The sequence below is a fragment of the Phodopus roborovskii genome, unplaced genomic scaffold (genome assembly GCF_943737965.1).
Source record: "Phodopus roborovskii unplaced genomic scaffold, PHOROB, whole genome shotgun sequence".
Classification (NCBI taxonomy): domain Eukaryota; kingdom Metazoa; phylum Chordata; class Mammalia; order Rodentia; family Cricetidae; genus Phodopus; species Phodopus roborovskii.
The window spans coordinates 17,159,207-17,179,736 of record NW_026126469.1 but is presented as its reverse complement, the minus strand read 5'-3'; the positions used below and the strand labels follow the sequence as shown (position 1 = coordinate 17,179,736).

Here is a 20,530-nt window from a genome sequence, read left to right as displayed (position 1 = left end):
TGACTGGGCAGCTCGCCAGTCGCCTCAGGTACCGAGGGTTCGGGCAGGCGGGAACACTTGGCCTGAACAATCATCCTGATTTCAGAAATTTCTCTATGGGTTAGAATGGCACATCCGAGGGCTGTGTGTGAGAGTCCTCACCTGGCCTCTTGCATCCCGCACTCTCCTGCAGGGTTAGCCGATTTCCAGGTTTCTTGGGTTGGATTTGGGAGCTTTCCTTGCTCAGGTCGCCCGCCTGCAGCAGCCACATTCAAAGAACATGCGGGAGGAGGCCTGCAGCCAGACCCAGCAGGAGCAGGGGCAGCAGGGAGATTCGGGACACCGCGGCCACTGGGGGTGGGGTGGGTGATAGGTAGTTAAAGCTAGACGCACCCAGCCTGTGGGCGGCCAGCTTGTTGCTCACACACAGGCAGTGAGCCCTATTTCTGTGTGCTCCCTTAGCTCCAGTCTCTCTAACTCCCATGACAATGTTGCCTTTCCCTGGTTCCTTTACATATGCATTTCTTTCCAAATTATGCTGGATGCATATTTATGCTGTTACCTCAGATCCACCAAGAACTATCATTTTCAGCATTTATGTTCATGATCCCGTCTATTTTGGTGATAGGCCAGAACACCTGACTCTGTTATCTGCATGCCTCCCGACACTTCGCCTTAATAGCATATGAAAAAGGGACCTCTTTCTCTGCCTCATCCAGCCCTGGGATACCCTTCAGCTTTCTCAAAGTTTGATTCCCCCCCCCCCCAGTGTTGCTGGGGTATCTCAGCCTTTGAAGGGGCATCCCAACTGTGGGCGCCACTGGCCTGCTCACCTACCTGCACCCGAGCACTGCTGAGAGAGCATCCCCTCCAGGGCGACCACGTAGTCAGGCCCCAGCCATTCCAGGTATGTGGTTTTCTTCCCAACAGGTACTGCTCGCACTGTAGCATCTTTGAAAAGCAGGTCTTGGCTGTGGTATTTGGAGGAGTCAAACATTTGGAACCCATTCTGGTTGTGGTCATCTCCAAACAGGTCCTGGAAACACCAAAGGCAACTGCTATGTGTGGGCTTACAGAAAACCACAGGGGTCCCTAAGAGCAAGCATTTCGGGGCACCGAATCTTTCAGTTGAAACCATGTATTTAACCACTGATGCACCTCTACCATAGAAGGAGTCTAGGAGAAGATCCACACAGAGGCGACAGCCAGAAATGTCTCACCAGTTCTTGAATGCAGAACTGAAGTGTGAGATTTATAGCAAGAAGGACCCAGAAAGAAGATGGCGGAGATGCAGGGACTTACTAAGGGCTTGGCTAGGCCTGCTCAGCATTTCTCAGTATTTTTGGCAGTGTTTTCTTTTCAATCTAATGGGCATCCTGTCCAATGAGCAGAGACAATCTCACAGACAGAGGCCTCTGTTCTGTCATCAGGACTAAGAAAATAGTGAAGGAGTTGATGATGTAATTACTAAACCCCATCAGTGTCCCAGGGGTGACCCTGCTACTTGCTTCCCTGACAGAAATCCTTGGAGTGCTTGTACTTTGGACAGCCCCAACGAGCTGGAGGAGGAGAAGACACAATGCCAGAAGCTGTAAATACAGCCAGGTATGGCGGCCTATGCCACTAGGACCCGGGAAGCTGAGGCAGGAGAATTGAGGGTTTGAAGACAGCTTGGAATACAGATAACAGTGTGAACAAAGGGCATCTAGAAACTATGCATGATGTGTGTCCACTGTTAAGTAATAATTAAGGGGAAAGCAGAAAGTAGCCACAGCCATCAGTCTTGGAGGGGACTTGTAGATTTTCCTGAAGTTAATCACTATCTCAGAAAAATGTCTATCCACACAGTATTCTTCCCCACTTCAAAAAACGTGAGGGACTGGGGGAAGAGCCACTGGCTCGAGGGAGTTGCTATTGGAATATGTAATTCCAAAGTTTAGAGATAGACCAGTGGCTCTGTTGGTCTATGGTTCTGGTGGGTCAAAGGAGGGCAATTTTAGCCCAATAAACAGCTAGGAGCAGATCCAGTCTGGTGTGGAGACCTAGGAGCCAATGGAGAAAGTGATTCTAAGAGGAGGAGGAGGTTCAGGAGGAGGGAGCTGCAGCCATCAGATCCGAGGGAGACCAGGAGAGGAACTGATGACCCTGGGGTGGGGGTAGCTTTGGAGGAGTTTGGCTTTCAAAGGGGCACTTCCAGCAGGCGTGTGCCGTGGGTTTAACTACCCGCACCACACAACATTAGCAGCAGCATCCTGGAGCAGGGTGGTAGTTACCAGAGATGTGAGGCCAGGACAGCGAGTTTGCTATGTGGAGATGGTGGGACAGCATTAGAGTGGCCCAGCTGAGAAGGAAAACGTACGATTCTGGAGCCTGAGAGATTATTGCTGGGGGAATGTCCCAGGTGGAGTGATAACCACACAATGGCCTCCTAGCTGCCTCGGTCTCTTGTGAAGGTAAGCAGGAGTCTTTGGGGGTGGGGGACTTGGCTCGCCACTGCCACCCACCCTCGCTGAGTTACTCTAGCTTGGCTCACCTGGGCCTTGTCCAGAAGTCCATACACAGTGAAGATGTTGGTGTCTGGATGCACCATGACAGCTTGGGATGGCATCTGTGCCAGGTTGCAGGCTTGGAACTGGCTTACTTCAGCCCGTGCCCCATTGGGGCACAGTAGCTCATAGTCTTGTGACCTGAGGTGAGCAGCCCAGGGCTCAGGATTGTGGCCTGAGTGGCAGCATGGGTTGGGAAGAAGTGGGAGAGAGATCCATGAGACCCTTCACCAGGAGGAGGTGACACCTGGACCGCTTCCCAGACACTGTGCTCTGTTCTGTCACAGGAGTGTCAGAGCCCAGTTGGGTGAGTGTGACGAGGAGGAGTACTCAATGTGACAGGCCTGGGTCATAGCCCCTGCCTATAACATGGGCAGGGTGGGGATCATCACCCCCACTTTTTGACAAAACCAGGGCTCTTAATTTTTTGGGGGGACAGGGTCTTGCAATATAGCCTAAGCTGACCTCAAACTATGATCCTCCTGCCTCAGCCTGCAGAGTGTGGGAGTGTGCTACAATGCTAAGTCTAGGCATCTTCATGACTTCCCCTCCCAAACAAGAAGGCCTGTCTATGGGTTATGCCCTGGAACCTGGGCATGGGTGACCTCAAGAGCTAAGTTCTCAGACCGCAGAGGGTCTGACATCTCCCACAGGTATAAATCAGTTCCAAGAGACACTGCCTGTGAAGAGTCTCACTCTGTAGACCTTGGAGAGAGCTGGGAATCTGCATTTGCAAGCAGCACTTGTGATGCTGAAAGCAAGCAGCTTGGCTCAGAGTTTCCCAAGTAGCTGATACCCTGCGAAGTCATGTCCTTTTGTCTTTAGGGGCTCAGGTAGCATTCACCCTCCTCCCTTTCCAGAAGGACTATCAGGCTGGCTCCACATAGAGCTAAAGATAAAAAAGAGCACCCTGGGAGTCTGGTGTGCCATGGCAGCCCAATCTCCCACAGCCCTCTCCATCACACTGCCAGGCTTGGGGGACAAGGCAGGGTTGTCAGGCTCACACAGTGAGGCCAGCTCCTTTCCCTGATGGTGGGGCCTGTGGTTCTTGGTGGGAGTCAGGTAACAGGGAGGGCTCTCTCCAGCTCGGTTGGGGCCGAGCCCTGTGGCCTCAGTGGCCTCTGGGGACTGCAGGTAGGATCTGAATTTTGAAATACTGATGTTTTTCCTAGGTGTCTTACTTGCCTTCTGCGCCATGGCTGTGCCCTTTGGGGCTATGTGTCTGTTAATACAGTGGAAGGGTGATGATGACTAAGCTGGTTTTTGGAATATCAAAGCCTGAGGCACAGCAGGGTAGGCAAAAAGTACAAGTATTAAGTGCTGTGGGCTCAGACCCCAGCCATTAACACAGATCTGACTTCTCCTGAGTGGGTGGCTGATGGGAGGTGAGAGGTACAGGTCTCAGACAGGATCTCAGATGCACCTTTTGGGGTCCTGGGGCTAAGAGTCTGGGCTTTTTTGTCTCAGTAGAAACTGAGAAGGTGACTCCAGGAAACTCAGTTGTTTGTGCAGTGAACCTGGCTGGGCCCTGCCTTGGAGCAACTTGAGTGAACTTCCCTACTCAGGGCACTGACCTGCTCATGACCAGTGACCAGGAGAGGTCTTGCAATCCCCACCCACAGGCTTCAACACCCCAAAGACACCTGCAGAGGGCTGGGATGCAGTTCCTGTGCAGCAGTGGTTATGAACTTGAACTCTGGACCAAAAGAAGGCACCCGGAATCTGTTCTCCCAGTGGGGCCTCTGGGTTCCCTGGGGCAGAGCCTTCCAGACTCAGTCTCTCCTGGATGCTGCTCAGTCTCCAAACCTGTGTCTGGATTGTTCTGAACCAGGCGACCCTCCCTCCACCCACCTTTGCTCCATCCCAAGTCCCCTCATGTACCATTTGTATTCTCAAAGACAGTTGTGTGCTTGACAAAGGCAACATCCCCTGCATTCTGGGCAAGGCACCTGTGGCACAGGAGAGCAGGGCAGAAGTCAGAAGGACAGCGCTGTGGGGAGGGGGGCAGCGGGGGATGGGGAGCCAGGCCAGAAGATCCCCTCCCCCCAGCGGCCACCAAATACCTGAAGGCCCCACTGTAGCCGTAGTATCTCTCCTGGCTGCTGCCCACACACTTGTTATGGCCCTTCTCATCTCCCACGCAGAGCGCACACAGCGAGGAAGGGTAGTTGCTAGGGTTGTTTACGGGCACACAACTGCCATTGAAGAACTCACTCACCGCTGGGGCAGAATGGAAATAATGTGATGAGAGGTATATGGCTGGCCTGGCCGCAGCAGCAAAACAGCCAGGGAGGAGAAGGGCAGCCCCTCCCCCACCCCACCGGACTCTGCCTGAACTTCCTCAGGGATGGGGAGGTCACTATCTCATGACCTTCCTTCCTTCCTTCCAAGATTTACTTGTTTATTACATATACAGTGTATACAGTGTCCTGTCTGCCAGAAGGGGGAATCAGGTCTCATTCTAGATGGTGGTGAGCCATCATGTGATTGCTGGGACTTGAACTCAGGACCTCTGGAAGAACAGTTAGTGCTCCTAACTCTCTGAGCCATCTCTCCAGTCCCTCATGATCTATTCTCCCTTCTAGAGCAACTGCCTACATCAGGAGAGGGAACTGTCAATCCTAGTGCTCTGAAGTAAGAAAACTTGCTTCTCCGAGTCACCAGCCAGGAGAGGTGTGTGTGGCCAGTGAGCTCAAGCACCTCATTGGCTCTGGACTGTGAACGCGGGGCGAGCCTTGCGCGAGACACTCAGTGGGCAATCAGCAAGTGTTTCTTATTCTGTCTCCATCTTAGCTTTCAGATATTTAGGCACAAAAGTGCGTGCCCTGGCACTTTCTAACAAGGTCCCCAGACACTAGGAGCTGCTAGGAGTGGGGACAACCCAAGCCCACTCTCACGCCCATACTCCTGTGTTGGCCAGTGTAGATTCCATTCAAGACCGAGTGCCTGGACCTAGACACACCACGAAGCTGTGTGTGCGTGTGTGTGTGTGTGTGCACGCGCACGCGTGTGTGCGCGTGTGTGCGTGTGTGTAAGGGGCCTCGAATCTCCCAGGACCATCAAGAACAAGACCTATGAGGGTTGCTTCACAAGGCTCCCAACCCTCAGAGTTGAGCATCTCCCTATCAGATCCCCTTAGAGGGAGGTACCTACCTGTGAGGACATCACAGTCCTTGGGCCGGATGAAGCCCCGCTGGATGAGGGAGCCTATGGGCACATCCCAGCCTGCAGGGCTGCCCAAGCCTGGGTGGCAGGAGCGCTTGCTTCGTAGCTCATCCAAGGTGAAGGAGTAGGAGCTGTCCCTGCGCACCACAGCAACCACAAAGTAGGAACTACTTCTGTCCTCCTCTGCAGGGAGATGACATCTTGAAGAGGGTCCCTTATCAGAGCGGCCTGGGATCATGCCTCAACTGTCCCCTCCTATTTCTCTGTCTCATCTTGGGGGCCCTTAGGGAGCACCTGGTGTCTTCATTCTTCATCCCTGCCCATGGTCTTCCTCACACCCAGGGGGTAATTATCTCACTTTTGGGAGAAAAGCAGGCTCAGCTGAGGCCTGCAGACACATTCTCTAAGCCCAGAGATTTCTCACAGCTAAGTGGAAGGGGCCAAATGTCCCAAGGTCAGGCCTTAAGAAGACAAAGTCAAGCCCAAACCACTGAGAAGGTGTGACTAAGTGAACAGGCAGAGGGCTGGATGAGATGTCAGGGAAAGGCCCAAGGGCATACCCTTGCAAACTGTGATCTATGCGCAGGGCCTGGGTTGGCTGCTAAGAAGGGCTTTTACAGTTGTTAATGGGGAATTTGAAAATCAGAAGAGTATGCAACAGTCACTGGCTGGGCTCTGCAAAGCTACTTGACCCCGCCCAGAAGATGTGCTTTGGTAACTGAGGCCTGGGGTGGGAGTGGCTTGCTCCAGGAAGAAGGCTGCCAGGAGGCCCAGAGGCGAGGCCCTGAGAGGAAGCTGGGATTCTTAGGGCAGGGAAATACACTCACCAGCATACAGCTCCCCAGCCGCCGGGACCAGGCCGTACACCTTTCCTGCTGTGTAAATGTCCTCACCTTTCAGGGTCACAGCATCAATATGCCCAGCCTGCAGGAACAGAGAGAGCCCCAATATGCTTCCAGATGGCAGGAATCCCTGGAAATGGCAGGGCTTCTCCCATCTTGCGGGGGAGAGGGGTTTATGAGCTCTGCCTCTCTTCCTTTGGGAGTCACCCTGGTTGGGAGACTCCCCATTCTGTTCCTGCCCCTCCCTTCCTACACTCATGAAGAGGCCAGGCCCAGAGGTTGCTGGGTGATGAAGGGGAAGGCAGCCAAAGCAGCCAATACAGGCAGGGGCACTCCAGCTCCTGGCAACATTGGCTTGTCAGAACATGGCTGCCGAGATTCTCCTGCTTCCCTGCTCTGCCTAGCACTACCCTTTCCTACTGCTCGGTCCCAGGGCCTGCCCTCTTCCAGAGGCCCAGGGTCTCTCAGCACTCTTCAGTGTTCTGGGCCCCACGATGGGGAATGGCCCAGAGATTAGAAGATGACGATCCCAGGGCCTCAGGAGGATTTCCCCTGGGTGTTAGGGGCATCCAGGAAAGCAGCAGACAGCTTTCTCTCTAGCCACCCTGGACTTCCTTCCAGGTCACCCACACCTCACGCCCATTCTGAAGCCTTTTGGCCCTAGCCTAAAGGGGTTGGGTGGCAATAAAGCCACAGGAATATGATAAACCCCAAGAGAAGGGCCAGGCTGGAGAAAGAGGGGTCCGGCACCCTATGAGGGCACCGTAGCCCTCGGGTGTGAGTAGGTAACAGCGGAGCAGCAGACATTTACCCTAGTGGGTGTATCTCTAAGGACTTCTCTTCACTCAAAGTTCCTCACACCTTCTGTGACACCAAGGAGGACACAGCCTGAACCCACAGCCCAGGGCCCAGACACTGGAATTCAGGAAAGGGAAGTGAACGCCACACTGGACACCATCTGCAGAGCCTGGGAAGCGGAAGCTGGTGCTCACTGGGCTCTTGCTGGGCTTCTGAGGCCTGGGGCAGCCTCTGCTCCTCTCTCCACAGGCCTGGGTGCCCTTCTCTGCCATGCTCCTCTTAAGGCCGAGGGGAGGAGTCTCCAGCCGAGAGGCAGCTGGCCCTGCCCTTACCATCTCTTTGTGCCCGTGGTATTTGGAAAGAGCTACCTGCACAAAGGCCAGTCTGCCGGGCACCAGGATGGAGAAACCCTCTCCTCCCAGCCTCCCTTTGCCTTAGTGTCTAACTGAGGAAGCCAGGAGGGCAGACTAGACGGGCCCTGGGTTTTCACTGTGGATCAGTGGGTACCAACACACCTGCATGGATCATAGAAAGCGCTTAGGAGAGAGACAGTAAAAAGAAATGCTTCTGGGTGGCACTGGTGCACCCCTTAAATCCCAGCACTCAGGAGGCAGAGGCAGGCAGATCTCTGTGAGTTCAAGGCCAGCCTGGTCTACAGAGCAAGTTCCAGGATAGCATTCATTCTCTCTCTCTCTCTCTCTCTCTCTCTCTCTCTCTCTCTCTCTCTCTCTCTCTCTCTCTCTCTCTCTCCAGGGTTTCTCTGTATTGCCTGTCCTGGAACTGGATCTGTAGACCAGGCTGGCCTCAAACTCACAGAGGTCCACCTGCCTCTGCCTCCTGAGTGCTGGGACTAAAGGTGTGTGCCACCAACGTCCGGCCCAAACATCCTTTCTATTCCTTTATATGCAGGATGCTAGTTTTCATACATTGGAAATCTTTTGTGCAGTAATCTCCAGATACAATGAAATCTATTTCTGAGTGTGGGCCACCTCGGCAACATCTTAGCAAAGGACAATGTGCCACTCTTATCATGCACAGGGGACACTGAGGTTCAGAAGGGAGAGATTCCTCACACCAAAGTTCCCAACCAACTGTGCCCTGTCCCCTCCCTTCCTCTGTGAGTTTGTCACAGGACCTCTGCCCCCACCGCCGCTGCACTGTGCATGGAGATGGGAGAGGACCATGCAGGTGCTGTAACTGCTTCTTCCCCAGCCCACTCCACCTGGATCTGTTCCATGCAATGCTTCGGGGACTCGGCCGACACACACTGGATCTCTGGCTTCAGTCTCTGCCGGCTGAAGGCCACAGCCATATCTCCACACTTCTGGATCTCTGGTGTGGACAGCACGCACCAGCGTAGATAGTGGGGCAGCCCTGTGTGGGGTACGCAGAGCTCAGGGAGGTTCTGGGTCTTTCTTATTAGCCATGTGACGGGGATGTTATTTAACCACTTCCTCACAGCGAAAGCCGCGAGATGCTTGAGGCAGACTGGTTGCTGTGTACTGAACTCAGTCTGGCTTGCTACTTCCTTGCCATTGGTGGGAGATCTATAGGGATGAGGGCTGGAGGCAGGGAGCCACTGCTAGGCTACTGCAATAATCCAGGCAAGAGATAACCTCTGAGTCCATAGAGGAGCAGGACGCTGTGGAATGAGAGTTGACAGAACTCAATAGATCTAAAACAGGCTCTGATGACCTGGGTCCCACGGGTCACACAACTACAGGACCACTTCCTCCCCAATCCTCTAAGCAGCAGCGAAGTAGAGGGGACAGATTTCTGCACATGCCGGGCTGCCTGGGTAGTGTCCTGCCCTGACAGCCTCATAGAGAAGCCTGCCATGTTGGGTTTAAGCAGAGATGCTGCTGGCGAGGGCAGGGCCAGGACTCACGGTTGGGGTCACAGAGCAGACCCTTCATGGCTTGCAGGTATTCCTGGCCCAGCCACGCCTCATAGCTCTGTGTGGCAATGGGCACAAGCTCCAAGGTGGAATCTTTGAACAGCAAGTTCTTCTGGCCGTAGGCCTCGGAGCTGAACATGTGGAAGCTGCTGGCCTCATGGCTGAACAGAATCTGCATGTCAGGGGAAAAGCGGTGGTGAGCGCATTGCTGCCTACGTCCCTTCTGCCCGCCCTTAGTCACCAGAGCTCCTCCCTGTACCCCGGCCAGGGGCCCACTCTCCACATCGCCTTCCCTGACACTATGCTCCCTCCGCGCCCTCCACTCTTGCCTCATCAAACCCCACCATTTGAACATGGGGTTCGTGACCCAGTTTAGACGGCTATGAGCATGAGTAATGACGGGCGGTGACCGTTGAGCAGTGGCGTACTTGCCATTTTCTTTGCTTGTGGTTTTGATCTTCAGAGGCACATGTATGAAGGGCTTCCACTGAGGGGCGCTGAGACTCTGAGGGGTCACACTCCGGCTCTCCTCTATCCCTGCCAGCTTGCAAACTGCTCCCCCTTTTCACGGAACTAACTGCTGGCCCCATTAAGTCTGTCCCAGGGGAGTCCTTGCAGACCTTAGCTCAGAGTGCCCTCTACCCCCACCCTAAGGGCCCGGTGCTGCCTGGGAGCTCTCAGGGCACTGCATTCCCCTCACCTGGCCTTCATTGAGCAGCTGGAATATGAGGCCCCCATGCATGTCATCCCTGACCACCACAGCATGTGCGGGCACCCGGGCCAGGTTGCAACGTCTCCACTCAGTAACATCGGCCCTGCTGCCGTCCCTGCATAGTAGCTGGAAGTCCTGTGACATCAGCGCCTTGCCCCAGGATGGCAGGGTTTTCCCTGGAAGGTGGGAACCGGGGAGTCAGCTCCTGTGCTCATAGGGCAGTGCTGTACGGGAGGAAGCTGGGCGTCCTGGTGGTAGGAATCTAGCACTGGCAATGAAAGCTCGTCAGCCGCACACACTGCCTGGGATGTATACCTTCTGCCTCTCACAATGTCTGTCAAGATAATGTGAGGTAGCTTCTCATAGTACAACACACACCAACATGGCTACTTACACATGACAAGAGGAATAAGAAGCTAGAGCTGCTTAGGGTGAGAGAGCTAAATGTAGCAAAGTAGGCAGGGTTGGGGGGTTCAGGGGTGAGGGGTTTGGGGGCAGAGGGGGTGGGGGGACACAATGAGTCATCTGACAGACTCTCCTCAGAGCTGTGGCCTCCAGAGAGAAGGGTAATCCTCTAAGCTTTTCCCAATGGGCCAAATGTTCCTATTTTGGCTGATTTTACCCTTAAGGTCTTTTTCCTAATTCACTTTCTATTTCTTTTTCCTAAGCCTTTTAACATAACTGAGCACATAGTTAATTTGCATACTACTTTCTCACATATCTATATTTTCCACATTATTTTCATAAAGTCTGTTTCTTTTGCAGACTTTGGAAATATTTTTGTGTCTATTTGTGTCTGTGTGAATGGGTATGGTACCCTTTTGAGGTCTAAAGAGGGCATCAGATTCCCTGAGTTACAGTGCTGTGGGCAGACTGATGTCCCTGCTGGGACCTGAACTCAGGTCCTCTGGAAGAGCAGCAAGCGCTCAACTGCCCAGCCATCTCTGTTCCCATTTCACACATTTCTTAACAGAAAAACAGTATTTGTCTGAGCTTAGCAACAGTACTAAATAGGAGTATTATACAAAGTCATATTAAAGAGTAGAACCAAACTACAATGGGTTCTACCTAGTGATCCTCCTATGACCACTAATCCAGAAGTTCTCAGCCTTCCTAACGCTTTGACCCTTTAATACAGTTCCTCATGTTGTAGTGACTCCCTGCCCCAAGCCATAAATTACTTTCATTGCTACTTCATAACTGTAACTTTGTTACTGTTATGAATCATAATGCAAATATCTTATATTTCTGATGGTCTTGGATGACCCCTGTGAAAAGGCCATTTCACCCCTGAAGGGGTTGCGACCCAGAAGAACTGCTGCTCTAAACTCAAACAAGGGGACTCTAGTAGGAAGTGGGAAGGCAAAGGCAACCTGTGGTCTTGAAAACTCACACAGCTAGCAAAAGCCAACCCTTCAAGCTGCAGGCACGCCCAACAAGGCCATTTCCACTCACCACACAGGCACTTACAGCAACCTCAGCATCACACAAGGCACATCTCCTCCATCCCAGCCCCTCTCCACTTCAAGCTGAATAACTTTCAGTATCATTTGTCTAAGAGCCAAGCACACATTTAGGCTTCCACTTGCCATTCTTACCTCTCAGCTTCCAGGGATATAGTCCCATTACTTTATTGCTCTAGGCAATGTTAATTCTGCTGTTTTTGCTCTTAGCATTTTACAGAAAGATCTCTCTCTCTGTCTCTGTCTCTCTCTCTCTCTCCCTGTGTGTGTGTGTGTGTGTGTGTGTGTGAAGACAGGATCTCTCTCTATATCTCTGGCTGTCCTGAAATTTGTTATTTAGACCAGGCTGTCCTTGAACTCACAGAGATCCCCCCCTGCTTCTTCTTTGCTAGTGCTGGGATTAAAGATGTGCATCACTATACTTAGCTCAGGAAGATGTTTCTTAACTACTTCTTTAGAAACTGTTAGGTTGCTACTCAAACTTAAAAAAGAAACAAAACAGCAACAACTACATACACAAACAAAACAATTTGGGGCTGGAGAGATGACTCAGCAGTTGAGAGCACTGGCTGCTCTTCCAGAGGATCTAGGTTGGATTCCCAGCATCTACATAGCAGCTTACAACTATAATTCCAGCTCTAGGGTGTCTGATGACCTCTTAGTGGCTTCCTTGGGCACCAGGTATGCAAATAATGTACCGACACAAATTCAGGCCAACACTCATGTGTACATAAAACTAAAAAAAAAAGAAAAAAAGAAAAAAAAAGAAAAAGCTGATTCAAACTCAACACATCCCTATTTTTTTGCTCTCCTTTCAAATTCTCCTTTGCGCAACCCATCCTGGGGACTATATCAAGGATGGTTCATTTAGTAGTATTGTCATATCCGGAAGACAGTTCTTGGAACCTTGTCCTTTACTAGATGGCTTGCTGTCCATCATTAAATCTGGTTTATGTCTGCCTTCATGAAGTTTAGAGTACATGATGGATTCACTGATTTAAGGCACAATAATCAGTATAAGAGCCACTCCCAGAAGCTTCAGGTCATTAAGTGAAAATCCCAGTACCAAGGTGAGGCTGCCTCCCTATGAGTCGCTTGTTGGGGCGCCCCCTGAGATGCCCCAAACAATACAGGTTATTGGCAGTGCTGCTGGTTGGCCACCAGGAGTAGATGGTTAAGACCCTACTGATGGAGTCTAATGCTTTGGTTGTAGGACATAGAAAAATCAAACTAGAATCCAGTTGGAAGCTTCCTCCTGGCTGGATAGCTTTCATAATGCTACATAGATACTATGTAGGCTGTTAGGTAAGAGCTGTCATGAACATTCTTACCCAGCTTTAGCCCCTTCGTGCAACACTTGCCAGGCGAGATGTGCTTATGAGTGCACGTCTTGTGGCATGACTGCTGGGGGAGGGTAACCAACCACTTTCTGCTTGGATGTGAGGCCTGTTCCACAAGAGGGAACTCTTATCTCAGCCATAAACCCAGGCAAAAGCCTGAGAGCTGGAGGCCATAGGTCCTAGTGGAGAAGGCACTAAATGGGCATAGTACGCCTGTTGAACTGCTTCCAAATGTCTGTGTTTGTGCCCACAGATGTGGCCGAAGAGCTGAGAATAAACAACTGCTGAGTGTTAAGTCATAAACGGGAAGGAATTCAAGAGACAGAGGAAGGGGTGGGTGCTATGGAGTGCTGTCTTCCTGCCACTGATGTGGCCATCGTCCTTTTAGACTCAAAGCAACTGTGACTGCATGCACAAGACCTTTACCAGACTGGACCATCAACATTTTGTCATGGAGTGGAGTGGCTCTCAGACCCTATCCCCCTGCTTCTAGAAGCAGTTATGGTTCCTGAGGGAGGAGGAAACAGGTTCATTTCCTCCAGTGGTGTGTCTACTGTAAAGTTTCCCATGCTCCTGAAAGCAACTCCTCATCCATGCTCCTGAAAGCAACTCCTCATCCATGCTCCTGAAGGCAACTCCTCATCCATGCTCCTGAAAGCAACTCCTCATCCATGCTCCTGAAAGCAACTCCTCATCCATGCTCCTGAAAGCAATTCCTCATCCATGCTCCTGAAGGCAACTCCTCATCCATGCTCCTGAAAGCAACTCCTCATCCATGCTCCTGAAGGCAACTCCTCATCCATGCTCCTGAAGGCAACTCCTCATCCATGCTCCTGAAGGCAACTCCTCATCCATGCTCCTGAAAGCAACTCCTCATCCATGCTCCTGAAGGCAACTCCTCATCCATGCTCCTGACAGCAACTCCTCATCCATGCTCCTGAAAGCAATCCTAGTTAAAGCTCACTGCCTAAAAACCTACAAGGAGGTAATGAATTAATGACAACATAGTTTATACAACAGGGCAGAGGGTTGTCTCATGTCCATGTTGGGGAGGAGCTCATTGACTGTAGGATACCCATTAGATTCTCTGTATAACTGTCAAGTCACTTAAAAACAACATAGAATGACACACTGCCCATGCTACAATGTTGATTAAAAAAACAAGGGTGGGGGTGGGGGCGGGGATGGGGAAAGTGGGAGCCCAGCAAGGGTTTGCTACAATCCACACTTTGATTGTGGTCCTTCAAGTAACTCTTGCTGGATATAGTTTCTACTTCAATTTAGGGAGGAAAAACAAAACAAAACAAAACAAAAAAACCTCACATTCAGGTAAATCCAAATTAAAGGACAGTTCCAGCCATGTCTATAATCCTAGCATTTGTGGCCATCCTCCTGCCTCAGCCATCTAAGTGCTGGGATTATAGGCATGTGTCACCATGTCTGGCCCAAAGTTCTAGAGCTTAGCTACTACTGTAAAACTAAGAACAAAACTAAACCAATATATCCCAGTAAGCCATCTTCAGCAAGACTGTGCAGGGACAGGGCTGTCTTCTCTAGGTCACAGGGGACACCAGGCAGGGATAGGGCAGCCCACAGTGTCTGCTGCACAGCCGTAGATTTAAGTGTCTCGGACAGAACCCATTGCCATACTCAGAGCAGACCCTTGCTTGTTCCCACTCCGCTGCACCAAGCAGTTGGGATGCCTCTGGCGAGACCCGCCTGCTGCCTTCCGTAGATGCCCAGCTAAGGTACCTAGACTGTGCGACTTGTCCAGAGTCCCACAGAGACGCTCAGAGCAGCACTGAACCAGACTGCTCGCTGCCATCTGGGGCCAACTTGGGCAGATCCACCTGATCCCCACTCACCGTCCGTGTTCTCCAACACCGTGCTGTGTTTCACAAAGGCCACGTCACCCGCTCCTTCTGCCAGGCACCTGTGCAGGAAAAGCCATGGGCCTGGGGAGGGCACGACCCCCGCTCTGGCCACTCAGTGCCACCCATCTTCTACCCTGGAAGTTTGACCCTAGTTCCGCAGTTCTGGGACCTGCACCAAGGCTGTTGGCTGTGTGGCTTTGCCAAGTTGTGGACCTTTCTAGCTCCATCATAAGCATAAGGTAGGTGGGGCAGGCTTCTCTGAGCTTGAGTGGTCTCTCTTTTTCTCTCTTTTTTTAAGACAGGGTTTCTCTGTGTAACAGCCTTGGATGTCTTAGAATTTGCTCTGTAGACTATGCTGGCCTTGAACTCAGAGATCTGCCTGTCTCTGCTTCCCAAGTGCTGGGATTAAAGTGTGCACCACCACATTGGGCTATTAGTGCTCTTTTACAGTCAGTGCACATCCTGTGCTGTCTTCCTTGGCCTGCTATCTGAAGCTCAGGGCTCCCAAAGTATTCTGAAGATGACTCTCCTCTGACACAGGGGTCTGGATTAGGAGGCCTTTCATGCCATACCTAAATGTTGCAAGTGGAAAGGATCTCAACTTTCATCTATTCTCCCAATATGGGAGGCAGGCTGGGAACTACTGGGCAAAGGGGCCCTTGGGTCCTCGCAGCTAGAAAATAAGGACACTGGACTGGGGACAGTGTAGGTACCGGAACACTGAGGTCTCTGAGGGCATGAGGTAGATGGGGCAGATAGCCAGTGACATGGGGAGGTGGTAAGGACCGTGTTCTCCCTCTGTGATAAAAATTGTCCCCCCCTGGCCACCATAAGGCCCTCCACCCTAGGTGGGGACACTGAGGACTGATTGCTATAGGGGCTTGGAATTCTCATGCAAGACGAGATTAGGCATGAGCCCTTAGACTCTCTCTTGGGTCATGGAAGGCTAGAGTGCCCATCAGGACCAGCACAGAGCAAGACCCTCCCTGATGGTCAGATATCAGAATGGGGGCCAAGGAGCAGCCTGAGATGGCTTTTTCCATTCTCTTTGGTTAGAGCCCTCCCCTTTCTAAATACACCAAACATGTTGACTCTGTGAGCAAACCCAGCCTGGCACCTTCCGGTTTCGTGTTTATAAACTAGCCAGGGACAGCTCTGCACAAAGGGCTCTTTGATGCCCTGCAGCCCACAGTCATTTCCAGCACTGCTTGGCTCCCTTGCAGCACCCTGTCCCAGCCCCCTCACCTGAAGGCACCACTGTAGTCATAGTATCTCTCTAGGGGGCTCTTGTCACACACGTTGTGCCCAGTGGAGTCACCACGGCAGAGACGACAGAGGGACTCAGAGTAACTGGTTTCTCCTGTTCCAGGAACGCAGCTACCTCCGAAATAGTCACCAACAGCTGTGGGAAGGAGCAAAGAGAGGTCACTGACCCCCCTGGGAAGTTAGGAGAGCCATAGCCCACAGTCTCCACATCCCAGCTCCAAGGGAAGAGACGTATACTGAGTCACACTGGTATTCCCACACTGGGCCCTCAGGTTTGGGTGAGGCTGCTGCCGTGGCTGAGAAATAAGATGTTTTCTATAAACATCTTCATAGGACAACTGAATGCAAATGATTCTGTGCTCACTGGAGAGTTTTCAAATCAGTGACCAGCAATCTCACCAAAAGAGGGGAAAGTATGGAAGAGACCTGGGCGGTCAAGGGGTCCAACCCACTCACTGGTCTGCATATTTCTTGTGGATTTTTCTGTTTTTGTCTTTTATTCATCAGTAGTAAGGCCCCCAAGAAGCACTCTATTCATGCCCACATGACTGGCAGACCACCCACCCTCAGCCACCCTGAGAGGTTGCGGGCCTAGGTTCGCCCAGGTTGTCAGTTATAACATGGCTGGGTCCACAAGCCACTCGGGGGCCTTGTGGGTGAAGTCAGTAGCTTGTCTGGGTCCTGAAAACGTAGTTTCGGATCCTGTAGAGCTCTATGTCCAGACAGAGGCCACGCTCACCAAGCCAATGCCTTCTTGGTTGTTTTCCTGTAACTGTGGTTGGGCCCCCCACCTGGCTGATACATGAGGCATGGGAATGAGCAATTTGCTCTGTAGGAGCTGACCAGCCAGAAGCTCAAACGGAGGCCACCAGGCCTGGCCAACAGTGTGGAGGGAGAGACTGCAGTGGCTGTAGTTAGGGAAGGCTCTCATGGGAGGTGGGGCTTTGCAGCTTCTAGGGGGCACGGGGTGAGAGTGACCCTTGACATTGAGCAGACTAAGTCGAGAAGAGGGGCTGACTAGGAGGTGGCAAGCTGGGCCAGGAATCCTCACCTTTGAGCACATCACAGCCCATCACTGAGAGATGGCCACTCTCCACTAGGTAGCCAATAGGCACGTTCCAGCCCACAGTCCGGTTGATGCCAGTGTGGCAGGACTTGACGCCCTTCAGGGTGTTGATGGTCACATTGGAATTCCTCCTGACCACAGCCACAGCGTAATAGGAGGTCCCAGCATCTAGGAGGGGAGAAATCAGGCGTGAGGAGAGCAAGGGAGAAGGACACTGGCGATCAATTTCAGTGCACGTGTGTGCGCGCCATCAGTGTGCATGTTGTGTGTATAGATGAATACATGGATGTGTGCCTGGGTTTTCTATCCCTGAGGGAGCTGGAGGCCATTCTCCTCTTACCACAAGATCTCCCCTGCCCCTGCCACACAACTCTTCTGCCTCATGAACTAGACACTTGCTGAGACAGTAATTCGTTCAACGACTCCCATTTTCCTCTCTAACCATTTGGCCATTGCTGGGTTTCCATTTGCTCAAGCCAGGGATGCCTTTGCTTTCTAAAAGCTGGAACCCATAGGAGAGCTTGGAGGTTTGAAGGAGGGGACCATGGTTATGGAGACCGGATAGCTGAAGGAGCAGGCTAGGGTGCTCCTTGTAGAGGGAACATCAAGAGCTCACCCATCAGGCCATCACTGAAGCCCTGACCCATCAGCCTCACCTCTGTCCCCGCCTGAGGGCTTTCTGGCACCTCCTTCTCTTGGCCTATTCTTTTCCAGCACCGGGGTTTGGTGGCGCTATCTGACCCCTGCTGTGGAAGCAGGGCCTCTTCTCACCACTAGTCCCAGCTAGGGTACAGTGGGGGCTCAACCAGAAGAGCTGTGCTGGGGACTCATGAGCCACGGCTACTGGTGGCCTTTGGGGAAAAACTGCCTGTGCTGGACTATGTCCTGTGTCATGAGACTGTCACTAATTCAAGCAGGGCCTTCTCCAGCTAGTGTGAATAGAGACTTGGATGAGGCCCCATTGAGAGGCTGGCAAGGCAGAGGACCAAAACCTTAGGGAAGACTTGTAGAGAATCAGAGGGCCTTTGCAAAGATGAGAGGGCCCAGGAGTCCATGAGGGGATATGACTTTTGCCAGCAGTAGAGGCTGGGCATCAGTCAAGCTATGGGAGACACACAGAGCATGCCCAGATAGAGGGAGTGTGGCGTGAGAGGTGAGTCTGGTGTGAGGCATGGGATAGCATGTTTCTGGGTCTGCTGGGTTCTGTCCCCATCCCCCCACCCCTGCCCTCTGACAGGGGCACGGTCGTGAAGTGTGTGTATACACGGGCATCTTGGTCATCAGGCACCTGCACACTGGATTCCACTTGGTTCTGCCCCTGGCGCTGCCCTTCGTGAGGGCCCAGTGCACAAAAGTTGGGGTTGTGTGCTGTCGGGCCCCCCAGGAAGAAGAGCTGACTGGGTCAGCTTTTGTGTCCCTGGGCCTCCCACCTGAAGTCTTCAAGAGAGAATTCTCAGAAGGGCTTTCTGCCTGGACCCCCAGAAGTGTTCTGTGGACAGAGCTGGGGGCTGGCTTGGGGAGTTCAGGGTCACATGGCCAGACTGGCCGGCTGACGGCTGTGTGGGATCTCTGCTTCTCCCTGCCCCTTACCTTGGTCATATACTTCACCCACCACTGGCTTCAGGCCATACTCCTTCCCTGCCTCATAAATGGCTCCTCCATCCAAGGTGATGGCATCAGCTTGTCGGTCCTGATGAGAGAGTGAGGGTCAGCCAGCCCAGCTGTGGGCCCACTCAGCCAGAACTCAGTGACACACACAGGCAGCCCAGAGCCCCTCAAGAAGAATGGGAGGTCTCTGATGCCTTCACCAGGCCCAGGAGCCTTATCTTGTCCCTTCCCTAAGGGCCCAGGACTTCCCCCTTTAGCAGGCTCAGAACTCAACTTCACTTTACCACATTTGCTCTTCACAAGTATTTATTATACAGGATCATAACAGACACACATAGTGGTAAACCAGGAGACACAAGATGGAGCCGTGCCCTGGATCCCAACCAGGCTTTCCCTCCCAGAGAGTTGGCACAGGACAGTGGCTTAGAGGAACTGTCATTCATTGCTGCTGGCTTCTGCCCTCATACGGTTGGCTCTACTACTTGATTAATTTCCAGAGGCCTCTTGGGGGCCAGACTGCAATGGAGACCCAGTACCTGTCCTGTGGTGACTACCTTTCTGATTTCCTTGTTTTTTTTTTTTTTTTTTTTTTTTTGTTTTTTTAGATGGGGTTTCTCTGTGTAACAGTCCCATTGACTTCCCTTCTTGATGGACTGTTAAGAAATAAACTCTTTTCCTTCCAAGTTGCTTTTGGTCATCCTGTTTGTCACAGCAGTAGAAAACCAAGCTAGGGCAGTCACTATAGCTTGCTCTCTCCAAGAGTGGATAGCGTCCTTGTCCTCCTCTAGAGAAAATCCTACCAGAGGGTTTTCTCAACCTCTTTCCCCACCAGCACCTGTCTGGACTACAGCCCGACCCCTCCCACCTGCAAGGAAAAAGTTAGGTGTTTGCGGCCGCCCGGGGAAACTCAGGCGATTGCATCACCCAGCCTGGGCAGAGGGACAGTGGCGTCTTTCCCAGTGAATGGGGCTGTTGTATGCTCTTCCTGAGTCAGATCCCTCTTGTTTGGGCCAGGGGTGGGGAGCAAGCAGAAAGGAGAGGCCTTACCTTGATGAGCTGGACACAGTGGTCAGCAGAGGTGCCCTCGACGCAGAGGAGGGGAGGCTGAATGCCAGCTCCCTGGAAGGCCTTGCTCATGTCTTTACATTTCTGCAGCTCTGGGTTTGAGATGGTACACCAGCGCACCTCTGTCACACCGAGGCCTGTGCGGCAGGACAGCTGACATCAGTTGGTCACCCCACCAGCCTATACGGCCAGTCCCCTGCTACACAGCCTTGCACTCCCATGGAGAGGCAGAGACACAGGCAGGGCAAAGCTGTGCTTACAGATGGGAGGCTCAGAACCTAGCCAGCTATTGAGCAGTGGAAAATCCCTGCATGGGGCTCAGGCTGGGGAAGAGGGAGGCAAAGGCCGACAAATTTCCGGCCTTTGAAGAGAGGTACAGGCCCAGGTTCCCACCTCAGCTCTGTCCCTGCCCTTCTGCTGGCAAATTGGACCTTGTGACTGAGCCGGTACCTGTGGGTGCCCTGCCATCTGCAGTGGGGCCAGAGTCAGGTCCCTGTCACAGGAAGGGTAAGTGGATTCTGGTTTCTGTTCCCTTAACGGTGATGTCAGGAGACTTATTAGTAGGTTAGAAGCCCACCTTCAGTGTCAGAAGTCAACTCTGCAGAGCAGGACACACAGGTCCTCCATGAGCGTCTTTCTGTGTCCCTTGATCTGATCAGGTCAGAGTCCTAGGAGTGCCTCAGTAGGGGCCCAGAGGGGGCTGATGACTTTGCAGCCAGATCCTCTAGAGGCCTATACTTCGGGGAAACATCTGGAACTTGCCTTTGGGCTGTTTGTCTGGGCGCCAGGTCCCTTCTGCTGACAGCCTGCACTGTCCTCACCAAAGGTTGTCACCTGGCCACACCACTCTCCTTACCCCCTCTACCCCTCCTTTGCTTCAGGGCTGCTGCATCCCCAAGCTCCCTCCTG

The 20,530-nt window shown here is 52.5% G+C and overlaps 1 protein-coding gene across 1 annotated transcript; it reads right to left on the bottom strand.

Moving 5' to 3' along the window:
- Positions 1-217: 217 nt before the first annotated feature.
- Positions 218-19,780, bottom strand: Meltf (melanotransferrin; the record flags this gene model as incomplete). Its single annotated transcript, XM_051191321.1, has 15 exons — positions 218-330; positions 817-1,015; positions 2,513-2,700; positions 4,407-4,474; positions 4,589-4,745; positions 5,679-5,873; positions 6,518-6,614; positions 8,553-8,704; positions 9,219-9,399; positions 9,928-10,115; positions 14,608-14,675; positions 15,862-16,018; positions 16,934-17,116; positions 18,539-18,638; positions 19,604-19,780. Coding segments are annotated over 15 exons (2,190 nt in total), but the record flags the coding sequence as incomplete, so codon positions are not given.
- Positions 19,781-20,530: the final 750 nt, after the last annotated feature.